Here is a 23,487-nt window from a genome sequence, read left to right as displayed (position 1 = left end):
TATTCCTCAGCCCCCGCCATTGCCTCCACCCCATCTCACCGTCCACCGATCTTAAAAGCGAGACGAAAGAGACGGAAGTAACGGAGGATCCAAAGAGAACGAGTAGAGCTTTACATTGAGTGGAAAAGTTAAGAGATCGACCAAGACGATCCTTCCGCTTACGCAATGAAATGTCGCCTCTTTTACTTTCAGCTAAGCCTTTCCCCCTTTCTATCTTCATTTCTTCTACCTTTTTCTCACGGGCTCCCTCTTTTTCTACCCTTGATTTTCCCATTACGAGGGAACGATGATGGTAAGTTCCGAGGCTTATTAAATTGTAACAACTTTAATTAGAGAAACGGTGTTAGTATCTCTTTCTCTCTCTTTCTACTTGTTTCTTTGCCTTCTCTTCCATTCTCTCTCTCTCTCTCTCTCTCTCTCTCTCTCTCTTTCTCTCTCTCTTTCTATCTTTTCTCTCCTTCATCTCCAGCTGTTCCAACAGCATTGCGAAACTCTTTCGATTGGCAGTGCGAGAAACCGGTGGCTACGAGGCATCCCTTACTTTCCTTTTAAAAGTTAGCGCCACCTGCGCGAACATCGCTTCTTTCTTATTTATCGAAAGACCACTACGAAGGAGTCGTGACTATTCGCAACACGTGCTGCCGTTTTGCTTTCTTCTTCTTACCCTCTCCCTCCTATACTCCTTCATCGCCCTCAAACACCCTTCCTACCTCGCTGCCTCTCTCCATCACCCACCCTCTATGTATTTCTTTTTTTTCTTCTATTTCTTTTCTTTCTTTCTTCCTTCTTCGCTTTAGAACGGGTGAAACTTTCTATGCGTTAACAAAATTCTTAAAATGCGAATGCCACCTCTCTCATCCCTCTCCCCATCACTTCTATTATAATATAGTCACATATATTTCAAATGAATTTTGTAATAATACTCTCTCTCTCTCTCTCTCTCTCTCTTTATTTCTCGTTTAAAGATTAATAGTCTATAAAACCTTTTAATGTATTTTAGATTTATTGTTTGTCGATTATCGTGAAATTATAATCATTAAGAATACATAACCCTGCCATCCCTTCCTTCCCTCCCTCTCTCTAAAGTTTTTATGTTGTATACTTTATTACTGTTAAAACGAAGAAACAGATATAGGAGTAGATCTGTAGTTTTAGATTTTTACGTTTATCGAATATCATGTAATTATTTCGCAAATATTTTATAATCGTTAGCATTTGTCAATGATTTTTAATTTCGTATACAGTTTTTAACCATTTTTGAGTATTGTTGGATATCATTAATAATTCGAAATAAGACAGATACGATCCATTATAAAAATTAGGTGATATAATTCGTATTAGATAAGATCGATTTTTACTGATGTTCTATTGGAATAGAAGGAGAAAGAGAGAGAGAAAGAGAAAAAAAGAAAGATTACAAAATTTAATAATTTGTTAATTATAATAATATTAAAAATATTGATAATCTTTCCTCATCGATCACTTTCAATTTTTAGTTTAGTGAAATCATAATACATATATGTATGCGCATGAAAAATACACACATATACGTATCTCATATGTGTTATACTTTATTTTTCAAATTAATCGATGAGTATGTGTACCTATTTTTCAATGTCCAAAATGAAATTCATCGGGTATCTAAGTAATTTATCTTATCTCATCGGATAATGAAATGATCGAAATCGGATTTTACGTGTATATAAACAGGTCGGAATTCTTCTGAGAATATCACTGAGTTCTACGAAGTGGATCTAATAGCACTATCACAGTAAGTAAAAGAATTTTACGAAACAGATTAAATCGTATTGTTAAAAATATTGATTAGATTAGGAGAATAGAATAAAATTTCTTCTAATATTGTAATTATTAAATTAGCTCTCTTTCCATACGTTTGTCAATTTGCTATAATTATTTGTTATAAACAAAAAAGAAAAATTTCAATAAGAACATTCTTATTTATTGTACAGATGAAATTCGTAGTAGCTTTCGTTGCAATTTTGGCTACGGCCAGCGCCTGGCAGGTACCTAACCTTGGCAGAGGCCAGCTTCATAAGGATTTACAAGAATTCGTAGATTTGATCCCTACCAAAGAATTGGTCAAGATTTTTATGCAATATGCCAAAGAAGATGCTGAAGTGAAGAAAGGCTTGGCATATATGCAGACTGATGATTTCAAACAGTTGGTTCAGGAAGTCGAGGCTATGCCTGAGTATATTAACTTGTTGAATTACATATATGAAGCTGGTGTCGACGTTTACTACCTTGTAAACCGTCTCCACGATTACATCCACATTCCTAGATTGACACCACCAAGCTTTTCCGAATACGGAATCACTGGTGGATTCAAGGGTCTCGTCGAAGACGTCAAGAAAATCATTCCCCTAGACAAAATCAAGGCTCTTTACCACCAAAAACTCCAAACCTCTCCAGCTTTCAAACAACTCGTCGATCGTCTCTCTTCTTCTGAATTCCAGGCAATCGTTAACAAGGTCTATGGTAATCCACGTTTCCAATACCTTTTGAATAAGGCCAAGCAAGCTGGTCTTGATGTCAATCGCGTCAAAGAACTTCTCCGCACCATCCTTGGCATTACCGTTCCCGCTTACTACTATTAAAAACATTAAATATGAAAAAGATTATTTTTATATGATATCTTGCATCGTTTAATTTTCTCATGTCAATATCTATATAGAAAATCTTGACGATCCAAGATCGATATGACCGGCTAATACATCTAACAATCCGATTTTTTACTTATTGTTCCCCAAGAAACTAAAACCAATAAATTATTCAATTTTTTATCAGATAACGTTGTTTTATGATATTTTCCTTTCACATTTACTGGTATTATCGATCGAAAATTTCTTATATAACTTCTTATCGAAAAATAGGTTAATCTACATTATTCTTGAAATTACTTAAATATCAAGGCCAATTTGTTGATATATAAACCTCGGCGTTTTGCATTCACGACGTATTCGATTTTGACAAAGTGTAGAAGCAATTAATAGATAGAGCCCTCCTGATCATTTACTGACAATCGTAAGTATAATATTTTTTGTATATATTGCTTTTCATTATAACTAATAAAATTTTGTTAAAATATATCATTCGATACATTTTTTAACCCTTCAAAGCATATAATTGCAATATTATATGTACATATATATTATATTGTGTGTATATATATAAACAATATAGTATTAAATATAACAGAAAATTATATTATATATAATTATATTATATATAATTTTTGTATATATAAAATAATATATCTATATATTTTTTTTAATTTCTACAATAACAGTATATATTACAAAGAATTTCACACTTTCTATTAAATTAATAAAATGAATTAATTGTTCTCTTTCATTGAAACAATTAGTTACTTCAGTAAATCGTAATAATATTTGTTTATTTTTTGCAGATGAAGTACCATTTAACATTCCTCGCATCATTGATCCTAGTTGGAGTGTTCGGTTATCCTCTCGATGATAATGATTGGAGTATGAATGATTTGGATCACGATATAATGGATTTTTATAAAACTTTACCTATAAACAAAATATTACTAATAACAGAGAAATATAGGAAAGATCCTGAAGTACAAGTTACGTTGAGATATATCACGGGCGATGAGTTTCACAGGTTACTTAGTAACGTAGAAGATTTGCCAGAATTTAAAAAATTCGTTCTATACATTCAAGAAGCTGGTTATAACAAGATAAGAGAAATGAAAGCTATTCATTTACTTGCGGGAATGAAAGATTACGTACCACCTAAACAACCTAATCCAATGGAAGAAGTTGGATATGGTGGATTGAATGGTTACATAAACGACATTGTCGCTTTACTTCCGAAAGAAAAAATTCAGAAACTTCACCAAGAGAAACTCGTAACATCGGCGGCCTTCTCAAAATTCAATTCTTATATTCGTTCGGAAAAATATGTTCAACTTAAGGATGCTTTGACAAGCAAGAATGAATATCTACAATTAAAAGAAAGATCGAATGCCGCTGGGCTCGATATCGAAGCAATTGAAAAATTCAAGTACCAACTCCTTGGAATTCAGGAATAATTATATTGAACAGTATTATAATTAATATAACATCGGATATTGTAATATGATTAATTTTTTATATTTACAATTAAATATAATCGTTATTTTGAATAAACGTATCAATATCAAAGATAAAAAATATATAATATTAGAATTTTCTTTATTTATTCATTATCACAAAAAATAATAATAGTTTGTAGGCATAAATATATATATATATTATAAATATATATTGTAAATATATATATATTATAAATATAATATATATATTTATAATATATTATATATTATAAATATATAATATATTATAAATAATATATTGTAGGTGAACGTATACGTTACCTAACAATACATCGTTTATTTGTTCTATTTTTAATGTTTTTCCTTTAATCTCATAAGTATTAAGTATCTTCTCGATAAAACGCACTTCTCGAATTTCCGGCACAAAATTATATTAATTACATTGGAAGAAAATGTTGATTAAAGATAAATGACATGTTTTTCTTATGACGCAAATGTTTTTCATTGAAATCTACTTGATCGTATCTAGAAAGAAAAATAGTTTTTTAATTTATTAGCATTAAAAAATACATAATCTGTAATATATTTTCTTTGAACAAAAAAGATATTGTTTGCCAATATAACTGCAATTAATTACATCATTCGTATAATCTTGTGATAAGCAACTTGCGATTTATTACAATCTTATTATTATAGTTGCGATATAATTATATCTTATCGTGAGATAAACTACGGTACATTTTTTCCAAAAATTATTCCTTTTTATGAATAATTTTTAATCACGATAGTGTATATATAAACAACTACTTTATAGTGATTATTATATATTCGAGTTTATCATCCTACGATACAGTACTTTGTGCTGTTCTGAACAATTATTCTACCAATCGTAAGTATAATTCATTGCTATATTTCAACAATTAAATTTAAACTATTATCAATCTTGTTTGGTTTCTTGTAGATGAAGTACATTTTGACGTTCCTCGCGGCTTTAGTCGTCGTTGGAGTTTCTGCAATTCCACTTAATGGCAATCGTACAGATTTATTAAATGGCAATAGATCAGATATATTTGTTGAAAATATTTTTGGTATATATAATTACAATAATACGATAAATGATTTGGATAAAGACTTCATAGATTTCGTCAAACTCATACCTATAGACAAACTACGCAACATTATAGAAAAATACAAAAATGACAAAATTATAATAAATTTAATTTCTTATATGAAGAGTAAAGAGTTCCACGAATTGGTATATGCTGTAGAAGCCTTGCCAGAACATCACGAATATGTTCTTTATCTTCAAAAATCGGGATATGACAAAATTAGAGAACTTAAAGCAATTCATGAAGTTCTTGGAATGAAAGATTACGTACCACCCGAACCATCGCACCAAGTATTTAAAAGGGACAACAATTCGGAAGGTGGATTGAGTGGTCTTATCAAAGAATACATCGCAATTCTTCCTGTGAAGGAAATCAAAGAACTTCACGAAAAGAAACTCAAGGATTCGCCAGCCTTTGCCAAATTTTGCTTTTATATTCGTAACAAAAATTTAGTTCAGATAATCAGGCGTCTCCTTAGAACCGAAGACGCGCAAAAACTTGTGCGAGAATCCAAAAAAATGGATCTTGATTATTTCGCGATTGCAGATTTTTATCTTCATGTGCTTGGCTTCAGACCATAAATTATACAAACATTCGCAATAAGTCTTTTTCGGCACATATATATAATAATTATGCATTTCTTGTAATGCAAGTAGATGTATATTGTTATATTTCAAAATTAATAAAAAAATAAACCATGTAAAAGTTTTCAATTAATTAATTTTACAATTTGCTATTAAATCCCCATCTTATTTCTGTTTTTATAAATTCTGAATCTTGTAATTGCTAATATTACAAGTATTTATTTAATTCTTATCATATCTATGAATTTAGAAAGTATTTAAACAAAGAAATTATTCGTTGTATATAATATACAATAAATGAAATAATATACAATGATGAAAATAAACTTTAAAATAGATATAGATTCTTTGATTAACATATATTCCTTATTTTTATTTAAATTATGATTTTAATTTAAAGACTATGCTTTCAAAATACTCGTTCTATTCATTCAAGAAATTGATTTTAACGAAATAAGAAAAAAGAAGGCGATCCATTTATTAGTGGGAATAAACGATTACATGTCACTTAAACAATCGAATCTAATCGAATAATTTGGATATGGTGGTTTGAATGATTACATAAATGATATTGTCGCTTTACTTTCCAAAAAAGAATCCTAAAAAAAATATAACACGTGATATAACTGTATGAAATTTTTTTATACTTAGAATTAAATATGATAATTGTTTTAAATAAATTAATCGATATCAAAAATTAAAGCTATATAATTGTCTAAATCTATTTTATCATTATCCCAAAATAATAATTTGTTAATATAAATGCTATGTAAGAGCTATGCAAATTTAAGTATATTTTATTTAACAATATATCATTTATTTATTTTATTCTTATATTTTTCTTTTAATTTCATAATCTTCTCGATATACTTCTTGCACTTCCGCTATACGTAGAACTTACATTTTATTCGAGAATAATATTAATCGAAGATAAACGACATGAGTTTCCGATGACACAAACGTTTTCGATAATAATTTAAGCGATTATCTGAAAACCAATTTTTATTCATTCATATTAAAAAATATGTAATCTCTAATATATTTTCTTTAGAAAAAAGAATATTGTATGCCAGTGTTTCAATATAACTGGAATTAACTACATCATCCGTGTGATCTTCTGTAGGCAGCGAAATTATCATTACTATTTCCTACAATTATATCTTATCTTAAGATAAATTAATATATATTTTTTCGAAAAATTACTTCTTTCTATGACAATTTTTTAATCTATAGTTCGTATATAAATATCTGATTTGCAGTGGTTCCGATATATTCGAGTTTATCATCGTGCGATATAAACTATTGTGTACTACTAATAATCATTCTACCAATCGTAAGTATAATCCATTGCTACATTTCAACAATTAAATTTAAACTGTTATCAATCTTGTTTGGTTTCTTGTAGATGAAGTACATTTTGACGTTCCTCGCGGCTTTAGTCGTCGTTGGAGTTTCTGCAATTCCACTTAATGGCAATCGTACAGATTTATTGAATGGCAATAGATCAAATATATTTCGTGCAAATATTTTTGGTATATTTAATGACAATGAATCGGAACCAAATCCTTTGGATGAAGATTTCTTAGATTTCCTAGAACTATTACCTTGGGACACACTTAACGAAATTGCAGAAGAATACGAAAATAATACAGACATTATAGAAACGTATCATTTTGTAAAGAGTAAAGAATTTCACAATTTGGTATATGCTGTAGAAGCCTTGCCAGAACATCAAAGATATGTTCTTTATCTTCAAGAATCGGGATATGACAAAATTAGAACACTTCAAGCAATTCATAAAATTCTTGGAATGAAAGATTACGTACCACCCGAACCATTGCACCAAGTATTTAAGAGGGGCAACAATTCGGAAGGTGGATTGAGTGGTCTTATCAAAAAATTCATTGCAACCCTTCCTGTTAAGGAAATCAAGGAACTTCACGAAAAGAAACTCAAGGATTCGCCAGCCTTTGCCAAATTCATCTCTTATCTTCGTGATGAAAAATTCTCTAAGATAATGAAGGCTCTCATTGAAAACGAAAACGTAAAAAGAATCATAAAAGTATCCAAAAAAAATGGTCTTGATTTCTTTGTGATTACAGATTTTCTACTTCGTATTATTGGCCTCAGACCATAAATTATTCAAAGATTCGCAATACATCTATTTCGACACACATATATATATAATAATTATGCATTTCTTGTAATGCAAGTAGATGTATATTGTTATATTTCAAAATTAATAAAAAGATAAAGCGTGTAAAAATTTTCAATTAATTAATTTTACAATTTGCTATTAAATCCCCATCCTATTTCCGTTTTTATAAATTCTGATTCTTATAATCGCTAATATTAAAAGTAACTATTCAGTTCTTATCACATCTGTCGATTGGTAAAGGATTTAACCCTTTTGCTCTTAACGCCGGATATACGATGTGGCCCACAAAAATGTACGCAGACGAAAGCGGGCAACATTCGCGACTTAATTCTTAAATATCAACGCCTCTTATAACTCCCCGGCAAATTATTTGACAAAAGAAATAAACCACACAATTTGGATTATATTTGTTGTATCTCCATTTTTTTCACTACTATTTGGTGCCATAAAGGAATAGATAATTAACGAGTATAGAGCAAAACATATCATACTGAATTAAATTATTAATCACTATATATTATTCTTTCACTATTATCAATTGTTAATCAGACTCTTCATACCCGTTAAATAATTTTACATCTTTTATATAGAAATTGTGAGTATATTGTTTTAAAGAAAAGCCTCTTTTCTTCCAAAATAAACTGTCCACGTTCAATGTACACACTTTCGTTACAGAATCCAGTTCGTGGACCGAACTGTCATAACGAAAGGGTTAAACAAACGAATTACTCGCTGCATGTAATATACAAATGATGAAAATAAACTTTAAAATAGATATAGATTCTTTGGTTAATATTCATTTCCTTTTTTTTTTTTAAATTATGATTTCAATTTGAGAACTATGATTTCGAAATATTCGTTATATTCATTTAAGAAGCCCATTTTAATGTGATAAGAGATCCATTTACTAGTGGAAATAAAAGATTAGATGTCATTTAAACAATCGAATCTAATCTGGATACAATGATTTGAAGGGTTACATAAATGATATTGTAGTTTTACTCTTTAAAGAAAAATCCTAAAGAAAATAAGACATGTGATATAATTGTACGAAATATTTTTATATTTATAATGAAATATGATAGTTGTTTTATATAAATTAATCGATATGAAAAATTAAAAATATATAACATTCTAATTTTATTTTTTCTTTATCCTAATATTAATAATTTGCAAATTTAAGTGTTATGTAGGAACTATACAAATCTCAGTATATTTTACTTAACAATAAATCATTTATTTATTTTATTCGTATATTTTTCTTTTTAATTTCACAGGTGTATATATTCTCGATATACTTCTCGCACTTCCGGTACACGTAGAACTTAAATTTTATTCGAGAAAAATGTTAATCAAAGATAAACGACATGAGTTTCCGATGATACAAATGTTTTCAATAATAATCTAAGCGATTATATCTAGAAAGGAAACTAATTTTTATTTATTAATATTAAAAAATACGTAATCTGTAATATATTTTCTTCGCAGGAAAAAATCGCCTGACATTGTTACCAATATATTTACAATTATTTACGTCATCCGTAGTATCTTCAATAAGCAGCGAAATTATTATTGTTCTTTCCTTTCGTAATTATTTCTTATCATGAGATAAACTATCGTATATTTTTTTTTTTAAATTACTTCTTTCTATGAATATTTTTTAATCACGATAGTTTGTATATAAATACCTACTTTGCAATGATTGCGATATATTCGAGTTTATCATCGTGCGATATAAACTACTGTGTATTGCTAACAATCATTCTACCAATCGTAAGTATAACCCATTGCTATATTTCAACAATTAAATTTAAACTGTTATCAATTTTGTTTGGTTTCTTATAGATGAAGTATATTTTGACGTTCCTCGCGGCTTTAGTCGTCGTTGGAGTTTCTGCGAATCCACTTAATGGCAATCGTACGAATTTATTGAACGGCAATAGATCAAATATATTTAGTGAAAATTTTTTAGATATATTTAATGGCAATTATACACCATCTTTGGAAAGAGAATTCTCAGATTTCTTTAGACTCATACCTATGGACAAAGTAGGTGAAATTTTTGAAACTTACAAGAATGATCCCGAGATAATAAACGCAATATATTACTTAAAGAGTGATAAGCTCCACCAATTGGTATATGCGGTCGAAGACTTGAAAGAATTTCATGATTGCGTTCTCTATCTTCAAGAAGCAGGATTAGACAAAATTAAACAACTTAAATTATTACATTTAATATTTGGAATGAAAGATTATGTACCACCCAAACCATCGCATGATGTATTTAAGAAGGGAAACAATTTTAAACCTGGATTTAAAGGTTTCATCGAGGCATTCATCGGGATCCTTCCTGCAAAGGAAATCAAGGAACTTTACGAAAAGAAAAGCAAAGAATCGGAAACCTTTGCCAAATTCATCTCTTATTATAACAGCAACAAACACTTTACATTGCGCCAAAAACTTAGTGAAACTCCTGAAGTACAAACACTTCTGAAAATGTTGAAGTTAGTTGGTATTGATTGCCTGGCGATTGAAGATCTTCATCTACGTATGATTGGCATGAGACAATAAATCATTCAAATATTTAGAATAAAATTGTTCTATGGTATATATAATAAATATATTTTCATTTGTAATGCAAATAAATGTATATTTTTTGTGACTTACATTTAGAAATTAATAAAAGTACAATGCATTTAAAAGTTTGTAATCAATGAATTTTACAGTTCACAATCAGATCCCCATACTTCTCTTCGTTTTTAGGAACTCTAATTCCGTTAACCGTTAAACTAACGTTAGAACTATCGATTTAGTTTTTATCATATCTGTCAATTTGTAGATAATTTAAACAAACAAATTACTTGTATATAATATATAAATGATCAAAATAAACTAAGAAATAGATTTCTTTAGTTAACATTTTTGTGTTTTAAATATTATTGTTTCACTAAACAGTAAAACTTGAAATCTATTATTTTAACAAGTTTGACAATTTTACAATTAATCATAAATTTTCTTATCAAAACTTGTATACGCTCAATGGTAAATTTATAATAAATTTAAACGTTGTTCATCGTTCTATAAAATGTAATACATATGGCTGCATTTTACTAAAAATTGTAACTATCGTTCATGACAACTTTAGGCTAGATTAGAAACAACGAAACAATGTAATCAACGATAGACGCTATATCAGGCAGTTTCAATAGCCTACTTCAATCTACAGCATCGAATTTGTAGGTTAGTGAATTCTAAAAATGGGGAACCTATTAAATATTTCCGTGTCCGAGCATTAGTCACGCAAATCCTTTACCAACATAAATATTTCCCCTCTGGCATCGTATTTCAACTTGATCAAAGAACTCTAAAATAATGAGAGCTCACGAAGGCATAAATCCCGACGGATAATTTGTGGTATCGTGATTTCGTGACAACTCCAAACAACATGATTCATTTAATATACCCGAAAAGTTCCATTCGATTGTTCTACAATCCGTTTGATTTTCAAGAAATTTATATATCTCTTGTCTAAATGCGTTAATGAATTTTAAATCTTTGCAATCAAAGGTAGGTGTGTGTATATATATAAATATATATATACATATATATACTTTCTTAAGACATCTTTCACTTTGATCGAATTCTTACACTTTCTCTTATTTCAGTGTCAATATTTATAATAATATAAAAACCATTAAAAAGATCATCGATTATATTTTATACGTATAATGAGTAATAATGAATCAGTAAAAGAAAGTCATATATGTATTATAATCTGAAAAAAAATATATATATATGTATATACATACATACATACATACGCATACACATAGATACATAGATACATAAAATAAAATGAACGAGTCAGTGATAATTGTCGGTGTAGCCGCAATAATGTCTGCGGTTTTTTTCGGTTTACTTGCTTACAATTTAAGAACCTTAATGATGGACACAGATTTAACAAATTTATCAATGCTACGAGATAACAGCTCTCTCGAAGAAGATTTCAGAGACATATTGGGATTCCTTCCGCTCGTCGAGATCCAAATGATAATCGAGAATTATGTTCAATACGATCCACAATTAAACGAGACGGTGAATTTTATCAATGATCAAAAACGATTTATTTTATCGGAATTGCAATGTATACCCCAAGTATGTCATTTTATTAACATGCTAAAGGAAAACGGATTAGAAATTGATTATTGGAATGAAACAGTCCAAAGATTTTGGAAAGCTATGCCACCATTTGTTATGCCTGATGCGTGCATAGCTTCCGGTGGTTTAACCGGTATGATCAGCCGGATATTAAAGATTATACCGAGAAACGAATTACATATTTTACTTCGACAGAAATTAAGATATTCGAAAAGTTTTAGTAAACTAATAAATTATCTGAGATCTCGATCGTTCAACGAACTTTGCGATTCGATGGAAGATAATGCTGGACTTCAACGACACTTTTACTGGGCGAAGGAATCTGGCCTGGAAATTGTCTTCGCGATCGAATTCGTTAGAAATCTTTACTTTTATCTTACCGAAGAGCTTGGATGAATAATTCAAAGGAAAGGGAAAAAAAGAAAGAGTAAAAATATAAAAATATAAAATGAAAAGGAAGGAAAGAAAAAAGTAATCGTAAAAAATTCTGAAAAATCAAACAGGAGAAAAATCACAATAATATTAAATGGTATCATTAATAATCAGATATTAAATGAGATAAGAACGTTGCTTATAAGGAAAATTAAGTTACTCTGAAAAATTTCTCCAAGATATAATAAACTGTCTTTGATCTCGATCTTTTTCTTTTTTTAGCTACCGTTGTAACGCGATGAAAGATAACGTTGGACTTTAATTACGACTTTTTAATGGGGAAAGAGGAATTTGACCTTGAAATCGTCTTCATGATCGAGTTCGTTAGATACTCGTAACTCGAAACGTTACTGAAGAGCTCAGATAAATCAAGAAATCCATGAAAAATAAAGAAAAATAAAATTTTTCTATAATAATAATTATATGATCTAATCAATTCGCTTATTACTAATGATTATAATGAAAAACGAGCTAAATGTATGACATATATAACCTCGACTTAAATTAAAATACTTCAAAAGTTTCTGCAAGTTAATAAACTTTTGATCTGGATCGTTTGGATATAATTTTGTAAAGCGACGGTAGATAACGCTAAACTTCTCAACGATACTTTTACTTGCCGAAGGAATCTGCCCTTGAAATCTTTCAGTATCGAGTTTGTTTAAAAACTTTTACTTTTACATTACTGCATATTAAGTGTTCGAATACACGAAAGGGTTTCATAAAAATGTATAAAAATAAAATTCAAAAGAAAAAGAGATTAATATTTAATCGCACTAGGATCGGATCAGATACAGAAAATTTCTATCGAAGAAACGAGTTGCATACATTATTTTGACAGATGAATTATGGAGGCCCTTATAAAAATGTATAAAAATGAAATCAAAGAATGTAACCAATAGGATCAATCTGATATCTGTATATCATATTGAGAAACGATTTACAGACCTATCTCCTTCAGAAATTAATTAGAAGTTTTCGTAAGCCAATAAACGTCTTTTGATATCAATCTGTTAGCTATCTTTGGGAAAATGAGAAGTAAGATAAAACAGAACTTCAACGGTACTATTACAGAGAGAGGGAATCTGGCCTTGAAATTGTCTTCATTATTATGTTCGTTAAAAACTTTTACTTCTAGTAGTGTTATCTAAGTATTCGAATAAATAAAAGATTCTCATAAAAAGTTTATACGAATAAATTGAAAACAATAACAATATTTAATCACGGTAGTATCAATCGGATATAAAAAAATTGTATCGAAGTTGAGTAGGTTCTTGTAAGAATATATAAAAAAAAAAGAATTAAAAAAAAAAAATAAACAAATTAAGCTATAAGATCAGTTCGATATCGAATTTCTTATTGAGAAAAACAAGCTACGAACTTCTTCAGAAATTAATTGAAAGCTTTTGTAAAAGAATAAACTTCTTTCGATCGTAATCTTTTAGCTATCTTTATAATGAGATGAAAGATAACGTAGAACATCAAGGACATTTCTCTTGATCAAAGGAATCTATCCTTGAGATCGAGCATGTTAAAAACTTTTATTTCTACGTTACCAAAGAAGAAGAACATTTGAGAGAGAATGGTCTCTTTTACAAACGAACAATTAAATGTTATAAACCTTAATATATCGAAGAATCGAAGAAATATTAACAAACATTATAATTATATTGAGATAAACGAAGAACTTTTCATTATATTCGTAAAAAGAATAATTCATATCTTTTGTAATAAGGAAAGATGTTCCAAACATTATCTTAAAAACTTGTACGAACTAAAGTTTGTATCTGCAGATTTCTAGAAATTATCAATATGAGAAATTTCATATCTCCTCCTTAAAAGTTATAACAATTAGAAAAATTAAATAAAAAATAAAAATTGTATTAAGATAAACAAAAACATTTTATATTCCTAAATAGAATAATTTTTTTTTAAAAAGGGAAAAATACCTGTACGTCTATACATGTATAGATATATACATACATACATTCATTCATACTCATCTATACATATATATATATATATATATATATATATATATATATATATATATTTTATGTAAAAATCTCCTAGTATGTATTTGAAACGTTCGAGAGGTTGGTTGTTTAGATGAGATCATTCGAGTCTCGAATCTCGAAGGGAAGGTTCAGTTGGGCTCGCCTCCAAGGATGGCAGCAGGAATTAATTCTACTCAAGAAGATGTCCTCCTCCTTCCCTATGGTTTGTATGGCTACGACACGCCGGTGTGAGCTTCGTGTTGAAGCCCTCACTGCGGAGTGAGAAGCGAGGAAAGGGACTGCCGGATAGGATTCAGTACGGTGCGAGACCAAGCGGCTCTCGCGGTGTCTGCGGCAAACAATTCCAATTAACTTGCTGGAATTGAAATAGGACTCGTCGTCGTCGTAGTCGTCGGTCCGTCGACGCCCGCATTGTGGATGCCCCGACGTCGAGAACGAGAACGCGTTCCTTTGCCCCTTCCTCCTTCCTTCCCTACCACCACCATCACCACCTTCTTCTATACCTCCTATTTCCACGACCATCCTTCATTTTTCTTCAAGAAATTAAAGTAACCTGCGAGTGAGGAAATTACATCGCGATACGTATAAACCGAAGAATGAAGAATTAATGACATAAAGTAATACATTCGTTGGATAATACGATAGGAAATGGTTCATTAAAAAGTATCTTCTTCATTTGCATCATTGACATTTATTTGCATTTTTTTTTTAAATTTGTACGGTCGAATTTGATTTAAGAGGATGTATGATCGAATCCAATTTCTCTCTCTCTCTCTCTCTCTTTCACTCTATATATATATGCACATATTTCTTATACAATAGTTTAATATGCATCGAGCTTACAAATCTTAGGTAAGAAGTTGTAAGAGTAAAATTTCCTATCTGATTCAGCGGTTATAATTCAATCAGGATGAAAGGTGAAAGCAACCGGGTTCTCCGGGTTCACGTGCGCTTTCTTTACCGCGAATACCGGTATAGGTAAATGGCGGCAGCCCGTGGAGATCCATTATCCACGCGGCATAATGCTCGTCATCGTCGTCATCGTAACGGGTAGTCATAAAGCACGCGAAGCCGGTACCGTACTGCCGCCCTAGACAATACCCCTTCTGAGCTGCTCAGATATTGAAGATGCCCGAAAGCGGTGTGTACCGATCCCAGTGTGTACCCAACGTCTGGCCCAGCTCTCTACATTATTAAATTCTACCTTGCTCCTGGACCAGCGACAGGGGACAATGAAGTTCTTTAAGCGTCCGTCACGTTGCCCGAGATGTGTACTCCACTTTCTATTCCGCCATACAAATCTCCTTGATCCTACGCACCAACCTTTTAACGATTTACGTGCTGCTTACAGTTTTATTTTTTTCTTCTTGTTTACTTCTTTTTTCTCTTTTTTTTTTTTGTCCCATATCGATAGCCTTACGAAACTTCGTTTTCTTTCGAATTCGAAACTGTTAACTTCGTTTGGTACAGTTTTTTTTTTAAATAAACATTTTAATCTTTAATATTGTTATTTAAATAATTGTGTATATATAATATGTGTGTGTGTATATTTTGATCGATGATTTTTTATATATCTTTTAGAAAATTTCGCACTTTTTGTAATTAAGAACTGTGTAAAGTGTATTTTAGAAACTTCTAGGAATTCAAAATTTGTATGTTCAATAGTAGATTCTAAAATCGATCAATTTGATTTCAGATTTCGTGTTTAAAAGTCATAAAAATAATAAAAACAAATAATATTTCTCTGAATAATTTATATTGATTTCGATTAATCGTGTTATTAATTTCGATGTAATGATGTTATAACGAAAAAAATCGCTTTCGATAAAAATAAGAATCATAAAATCACTATGTTATTGAATGAGTTTAACATGAGATCGAAATAAGTATCTACTAATTCGAAAGCAAATATGGAAGATATAAGAGAGCATTCCAATTTAGTTGCTTTAATTATTGCCCATTCTGGAAAGACGTGTATATGTTTCCGTGTTATCTTGGTGAAAAATGACCTCCATTAAGAGCTAAGTCTGACCTACGATATAAATACGAAAGGGACGTTGTAGGACCAACCTGATAATTCGTACGAAGAAGAAACGATTACTCTTCTTATCAAGAATGATTTATTTTATACAATTCGACGGAAGAAACGGTATTTATGAAGTTTCTTTCTCTCTCTCTCTCTCTCTCTCTCTCTCTCTCTCTCTCTCTCTCTCTCTCTCTCTTTTCCCTCGATACTATTTTCCTATACAAGAAAGAGAGAAAAAGAGAGAGAGAGAGAGAGAGAGAGAGAGATTTTCAGTCAGCATATTATGAAACGAGAACAAGGGACACTCGGATGACACTGATATTTTATTGCATACCTACGAATTAATGTGCATTGTATAATATCAAAAGATACATTTGTTTTTTCAGGATCAATTAAATCAAATTAATATTATGAGCTCTATCTTGACATTACAATACCTATTCTCTTCTACCAACTATATAACAAATGATATTATCGACTTTCTATCTTAGTAAAGAAGTCATCGAACGTTATTACTTTCATATCATCCAACGTGTTGCAATTTCATTTTGTTTGTTTGTTTATAATAGCGCGACGATGCCGTTATCATTTTCACGGTGAATCATCTCGAGAAGCTTTCTCTCCGGATGCAGGAAGAGTTTCTTTTAACTCCTTTTCTTTTTTTTTTTTTTTTTAGATACAGGTATGATTCATTATTTTGAATCGATATTAAATAAACGATTGAATAAAAGAATAACTTGAAAAAATATTTTAAAAATAATAAATAAATAAATATATATATATATTATAAGTGTAACGTATTGATAAGACGATAATATGATAGTATTATCTGTATAAAGTTTTTTGACACTTGTAAACATATTGTCAGTTACATAATAGTTATGTACATTCTCATTTATACATTTATATTCAATAATTTTCATGTAGTAATTAAGAAACATCTTTTTGGAATAATATACATTCCAAATCATTCATAAATAATATATCCTATAAATGATACACATTCCAAATCATTCATAAATTCATAAAGTATGAACTTTACGCTATCTTTACAATCATCACGGATGCGATATCTACACTCATACATTGTAACTTTCATTAATCACCATTAAGTGACGTATTACAAGCGCGATAACAATAAACAATCGATAAATAATAATAAATGATAATATACTATACCTTAAAAAATAGCTAACTACTTACAATTAATCTTATCAATTTCTTTCTTTTCTCTTTTTCAACTTATTATTCTTACGTTGCAGAAATTATATTTATAGAAACGATTAATAATTCTAAAAATATTTATTCATACTTTTGGAATTTGTAGAAAATTATTAACAAACATTTATACTATTTATTTCGTTATTTCGCAATAATACTTATATTGAAAATACTCGACAAGTTAAAATATTTATATTACTTCGTACGATTTAACTGAGAATACGTTATTGGGAGAAATACAAAACATTTTCTCTATTTCTTTCTCTCTCTCTCTCTCTCTTTCTTTTTCTCTCTTTCTCTCTTTCTCTCTCTCTTTCTCTCTTTCTCTTTCTCTCTCCCTTTCACTATGACTTATCGAACGCGACTTGTTGCGCGTACACGCTCGATCGCGAAACGATTGTTTCCGGGCTTTGTTAGATTACGACGCCATGGCCTTCCTATTAATAACGTTGCCCTACGATAAAGTCTCGTCGAAAATCCGGATGGTCGAACGGTAATTAAAGATCGTGGAAAACCGATAACGGACGATCGGAATGACCCTTCTCTTTCTCCTCTAAAACCATCTCTCGAATTCTCTCGCTGGTTTGAGTAGTGTGCATACGACTTCTCTCAAACCGTTTCTCTGTCAAAACGATACAAACGTTTATGATATTTGTTTAATCGATAATCTTGTATAGTAAAATATATATATATGTAAAATGCAAGATGCATAATGAAAGATCGTGTATTAATTAATTGTATTAAATGTTTGTTAATGTAAGATATACATTTTTTCAACAGTTACATTTTATTTCATTGATATGAAAATGAATCGATATTTTATCAACACTATGTATATATTATAAACAAAAAAATATATATATGTATATATGATATATTAGTGATACATTAATTTGTATAGGAACTTATATATTGATATAATTGAAAATTTAATTTTCCATTATCGTATAACTAAAATATATGTATAAATTATTTCTTTGTCTTTTCTTTTAAAGAAATTTTCTTGTAATAGCTTCTTAACAAAATTATTAATTTATCCCTTTGTTCATAAATTATATTTTTAATCGATACTAATATTGTAAATCTGACGATAAAAGTCTCTTCGGTTGACAGATTAAAAAGAATTTATATATTGTCCGAAAAAATGAACCAAGATATATCAAAATCATCAAATTCTATATATATATATATATATTCTATTCTATATACATATAAATCGTAGCTATATGCAGATATATATACAAACAAATGAATAAACACACATATATACACACACGTATATACCATTGGATAATTTGAACTCATAAAAGGGACAATTTCGTAGCTTTCTATTGTGTCTGTCTATGTATATTTACGTGTGTAGCTGTATATACATCTACATCTATCTATATATGTATATATATATATATATCCTTATTCAAAGCGTATCGCACTTAATTAAGCTCTTTGCCGCAACCACGAGGTAAACTCGTAGCCCCTACAATCGAGAGCACGGTACGAAAGCGTACGTGATCTCGAGAGTCGCGACGGTGTGCTCTGCGATGCGGAGAGCGGCTTAAATTCCGCGTTCGGCTTCTTCGGTAGAATGCTCTCGTGGTGTTTTCCTAGGGACGTTCGTACCCCTCTCTGCGGTAACTTATGAGTCGAAGGAGCGAATAGAAAATAGGGTCGATGAAAAGAGAAAGAGAGAGGATAGAGATAAATAAAGATGGAGAGAGAAAGAAAGAGAGAGATAAACAGATATGTACATGGATGAATAGATAAAGATAGGGAGAGAGAAAGAGAGGGAGATAGAGATAAATATACACATGGATGAATAGATAAAGATAGAGAAAGATAGAGAAAGAGAGAGAGAGAGAGAGAGAATGAATGAGCGAGTGAGAGAAAACGTAGAAAGCGGAGAAACGCTACGAATGTTGTTAGAATTCTACGAGTAAGTTCCGTAATCAGCGGTACTCGGTGGCTCTTCGAACCGTCGGGGAATTCGCAGGCGGATCACGTCGTTATTTAACGAGATTATGTCGTTAACCAACAGGATGCAGACCGAATCGATATCGATTCGGCGATATGAAATTAAGCTGGCCCATTCATCCTGATTAACGAGCCTGGCGTGAGTCCGACGTCGTAATCGCATTTACATGTTTTCTTCCGAAATTCGAGGTACACGATCGAATCGACTATTTCAACGTTACTCCGCGCCTTGATTTTTCAATTCTTCCCGATTGTTTTCCCTTTCTTTCTTTTTTTTTGTTCCTCTTTTTATCTACCCTCTCTCTAACCCTCTCGCCATTCCGAACACTCTCTCCCTTTCGTTTCTTCTTTTTGTTTTTCTTTTTTTTTATTTTTTCTTCACACGGAAAGAATGAATTATACTCGACGATATTATTTCCTTTCATTTGTTATTCGATTTCTAAATTCTAACGAATTTTTAAAGAGATTTCTAATAGATAATATAAGGATTTTTATTTAAACTTTGAACATTGATATATCGTTGCTCTTATATCATATCGTTTAAGTTCGGATTATGGTGAAGTTAAATTTCTTTGTTCTTTTTTCTTTTTTTTGCAAATAATAAAAAACGATTATTTTCTATATCAATTTTCATTCAATTAGAAATAATGATAAAAACTTTTAGATCAGATTTTATTGCTTCTTATTGGTTTCTGTGATAGCAATTAAGGGTTAAATATACTAGGTGATTCCTCAGCTCATACCTTTTGCATGCCCTAACGGGACGAAGAAACGAATGAATTTTGCGCGTGCCATGTACAATAAGTATTGGAATGCCATAATGGAAACCGTCTGCGAAATATCGGGATGTCGTCTTCAGACCACTTCGACGCGAGGGTGCGGTTAAAACAGTCATCCCTCGCAAAAGCGTCGTCGAGGAAAGACCGAATACCCTTGACAGTTTTGAATACCAAACAGCGAAGCGCTACGTAGCATAGTAGATGTAAAACGATGTCTGTTGGATGTCAAAAAAATAGGGTTCAAAGTATACACACTTGTTACAATATGTTAATTTTTAAATGACATCCTTTGTTCATTTCAACTATACGATATTTTTGATTATCAAAAGTATAGATTTTAATTATTTGAAATTAACATTATTGAAAATTTGATATATATTTTGATATCATATATACATATATATCTGTAGATATCATTTATCTTTAGGAAAAACCAAGTACCTACATCTGTAGGATGTCAAAAAGATAAAGTTTGAAGTACATACAGTTGTTACGATATATTAATTTTAAAATGATATCCCATTTGATATATATTTTGATATATATCAAACGCACGCATATATATATCTTTAGTTATTATTTATCTTTAGGAAAAAGTAAATACCTAAATCGCGATAATTAATTACGTATTAATGTTATTATTTGAACATTATTATTATTGTATTTTACATATATTTCTTTTTGTTTTCTTTTTTTCAAAACAAATATTAACCAATTAAATAAACAACATCGGAATTATCGTGTTTAAAGAATGATATGAGATTTTTAGAAAACAGATAGTATATGCGCGCGTATGCGTGTGTGTGTATGTATGATAGCAATAAAGTATATACAGATAAGCATTAGAATCTATTCCACTCGAGTTTTTAAGTAAAGTATTTTCCTACATTAATGTTGTTAGAATCATTGATGAGATCAAATCATCAGTGTCTTTAGAATAGTCAGTTTTTGTTAACGTAATCAGAATAGTAGAGTGTTAAGTTATTAACAGAGTCGGATGAAGAATAGTTTTGTTAAACTAAATGAAACGCATTATTATTATTACAATCACAAGATTATTTCGAGATCAATAATTTATTATTGCAATCTTTTCTCTTCTATAAAACTGTTAATAAAAAATATTAATGTAAAAATATTATACTGTATATCGTACCATACTGTAATTTTAAAATATTACATCATATATTATATTATAATTTAAAAATACCATGCTGTATATTATACTATACTATAATTTTAAAATACTAATATAAAACATTAACGTCGATCGACGCGAATCTTTTTTATATCTAAATAAAAGACATTTCTATCTTTCATATACGATATTGAAAATTTTTCAAAATTACTTCTTGACGAATCTGAATATTTTCTTTTTCATTTCGTTTAGAAAAGAATGAGACATAGAGTAAACACTCGCTTAGATCACGAAGGAAAAAAGCTATTTATTAATGCACACTTCCTTTTAATTTTTTTTTTTTTTTTTTTTTAACTGAATACATTCCTTCCTCCGTGTGCGAATATCTTACAATTTACTTCTCGAAGTCTATTCTAAGAATACTTATCGTATTAAACTTTTCTATTTTGATGATCTCACGTCAGTGACATTGCAAATTTTCAATTCACTTCGTCGAATGTTACGCTTGTATTATTCTATAGAAAAAAAAAAAAAATGTTATTTTCAAAGAGCGCAAACAGCATCGATTTTGTCCTTCTTCTTCTTTGTCTTTACTTACCGCGGTTCTAAGAAAAACAAATAATTAATCTTTTCAATATTTCTTATGTCAGCTGTCTCCCTCTTCATTTCTCATTAAATACTAAGAATTTCATTTTGAAACAGATTGGAATATTCCAAAGCTTCGGATGACATTTAAAAAGACCGATCAAAGTCTCCTGTCATCTTGGTTCAATAAGAAAACGAATACTCTTGCCTTGAGGCAATCCAATTGTGTTCTTTTATTCTGTAATCAGTTTTATTTTTTCTTTTCTCTCTTTTTTTTTTTTTCTTTATCAACCAAGTTAATTACTCAGACTCAAGTTCCCAATGTCGTTCAAGTATTCAGTTTTTATATTAAACATTCGGTATTCGGTTAATGTTTTTCGTCATCCCATAGAAAACTCCGTAATCAGTTTTCGGAATGCAATCTATTCTCATCACTTCTTATTCTATTCACTTATCTTTTTGTATTGGTTCCTGTTAAAGGATTTACAACTTGGCCGATGAAAGACGACACAAAGAGAAAATGTATTCAAGACTTTATCAATTTAATCGCGTGATTTATTCATATGATTATACACGGTAATACATGAATATATCTACCGAAAGAAACAACAAAAAAAAATATCCTTCGTGTTCTTTAATAGAAGAATCATCATCGATTGTGAAATAATTCTTTCAAAGAAATTAAGATTCTGTTATATCTTTTAACCTATCGAATTGTTAATATCATTTTATAATAAAATTTCGACTAACTCTTGAAATATATATGCATATATACATATATATTATATATATGTATATATCTATATATATATAAATATACATAATATATTATATATAATATACTATATATAATATATATACATATACTATTATATATAGTAGTATATATAACTAGTATAAATATATGTGTATGTGTTTCTTATCGAATCTCATAGGGATATACCACATTATAGATACTTCGATAAAACTCTCGATGGATTAAGAAGGTAGTCGAGAAGATGAGACGAGAAAAGAAGAAGAAGAAGAAGAAGAAGAAGAAGAAGAAGAAGTTGACAAGAAAGAACTTATCGAACCGAGTCTGCGAGTATTCCAAGAGGAATCAGAGTCGACGAGACTGACTAGATGAAAGGAGAGAAAGAGAGAAAGAGAGAGGGAAAGAGAGAGAAAGGGGAGAAAGGAGAAAGAGAGATAGATAGACAGATAGAGAGAGAGAGAGAGTAAGAGAGA

The 23,487-nt window shown here is 30.0% G+C and overlaps 2 protein-coding genes across 2 annotated transcripts; both read left to right on the top strand.

The window, feature by feature from the left end:
• The first annotated feature begins 1,677 nt into the window (after nt 1–1,677).
• LOC127071914 (uncharacterized) lies at nt 1,678–10,640 on the top strand. Its single transcript, XM_051011726.1, has 9 exons — nt 1,678–1,771; nt 1,971–2,615; nt 3,431–4,078; nt 5,046–5,771; nt 6,836–6,896; nt 7,037–7,110; nt 7,183–7,913; nt 9,609–9,708; nt 9,781–10,640. The coding sequence occupies exons 2-9, from the start codon at nt 1,971–1,973 to the stop codon at nt 10,504–10,506; spliced, it is 3,711 nt and encodes a 1,236-aa protein (XP_050867683.1). The 5' UTR covers nt 1,678–1,771; the 3' UTR covers nt 10,507–10,640.
• A 1,150-nt stretch (nt 10,641–11,790) lies between these two features.
• Nucleotides 11,791–14,195, top strand: LOC127071843 (uncharacterized). Its single transcript, XM_051011594.1, has 2 exons — nt 11,791–12,622; nt 12,748–14,195. The coding sequence occupies exon 1, from the start codon at nt 11,791–11,793 to the stop codon at nt 12,487–12,489; it is 699 nt and encodes a 232-aa protein (XP_050867551.1). The 3' UTR covers nt 12,490–12,622; nt 12,748–14,195.
• Nucleotides 14,196–23,487: the final 9,292 nt, after the last annotated feature.

This window comes from Vespula vulgaris, chromosome 23 (genome assembly GCF_905475345.1).
Source record: "Vespula vulgaris chromosome 23, iyVesVulg1.1, whole genome shotgun sequence".
NCBI classification, from domain to species: Eukaryota; Metazoa; Arthropoda; class Insecta; order Hymenoptera; family Vespidae; genus Vespula; species Vespula vulgaris.
Note: the sequence above shows the minus strand (reverse complement) of the source record. Positions and strands in the feature narration are given on the sequence as shown.

What these genes read in the sequence shown, in the direction of transcription:
- LOC127071843 (XM_051011594.1), top strand. Translation starts at nt 11,791, where the DNA reads ATGAACGAGTCAGTGATAATTGTCGGTGTAGCCGCAATAATGTCTGCG.
- LOC127071914 (XM_051011726.1), top strand. Translation starts at nt 1,971, where the DNA reads ATGAAATTCGTAGTAGCTTTCGTTGCAATTTTGGCTACGGCCAGCGCC. An exon ending in ATGTGCTTGGCTTCAGACCA is followed by an intron (nt 5,772 to 6,835) that starts TAAATTATACAA and finishes TTTAGAAAAAAG; the next exon opens with AATATTGTATGCCAGTGTTT. An exon ending in TAATAATCATTCTACCAATC is followed by an intron (nt 7,111 to 7,182) that starts GTAAGTATAATC and finishes GGTTTCTTGTAG; the next exon opens with ATGAAGTACATTTTGACGTT.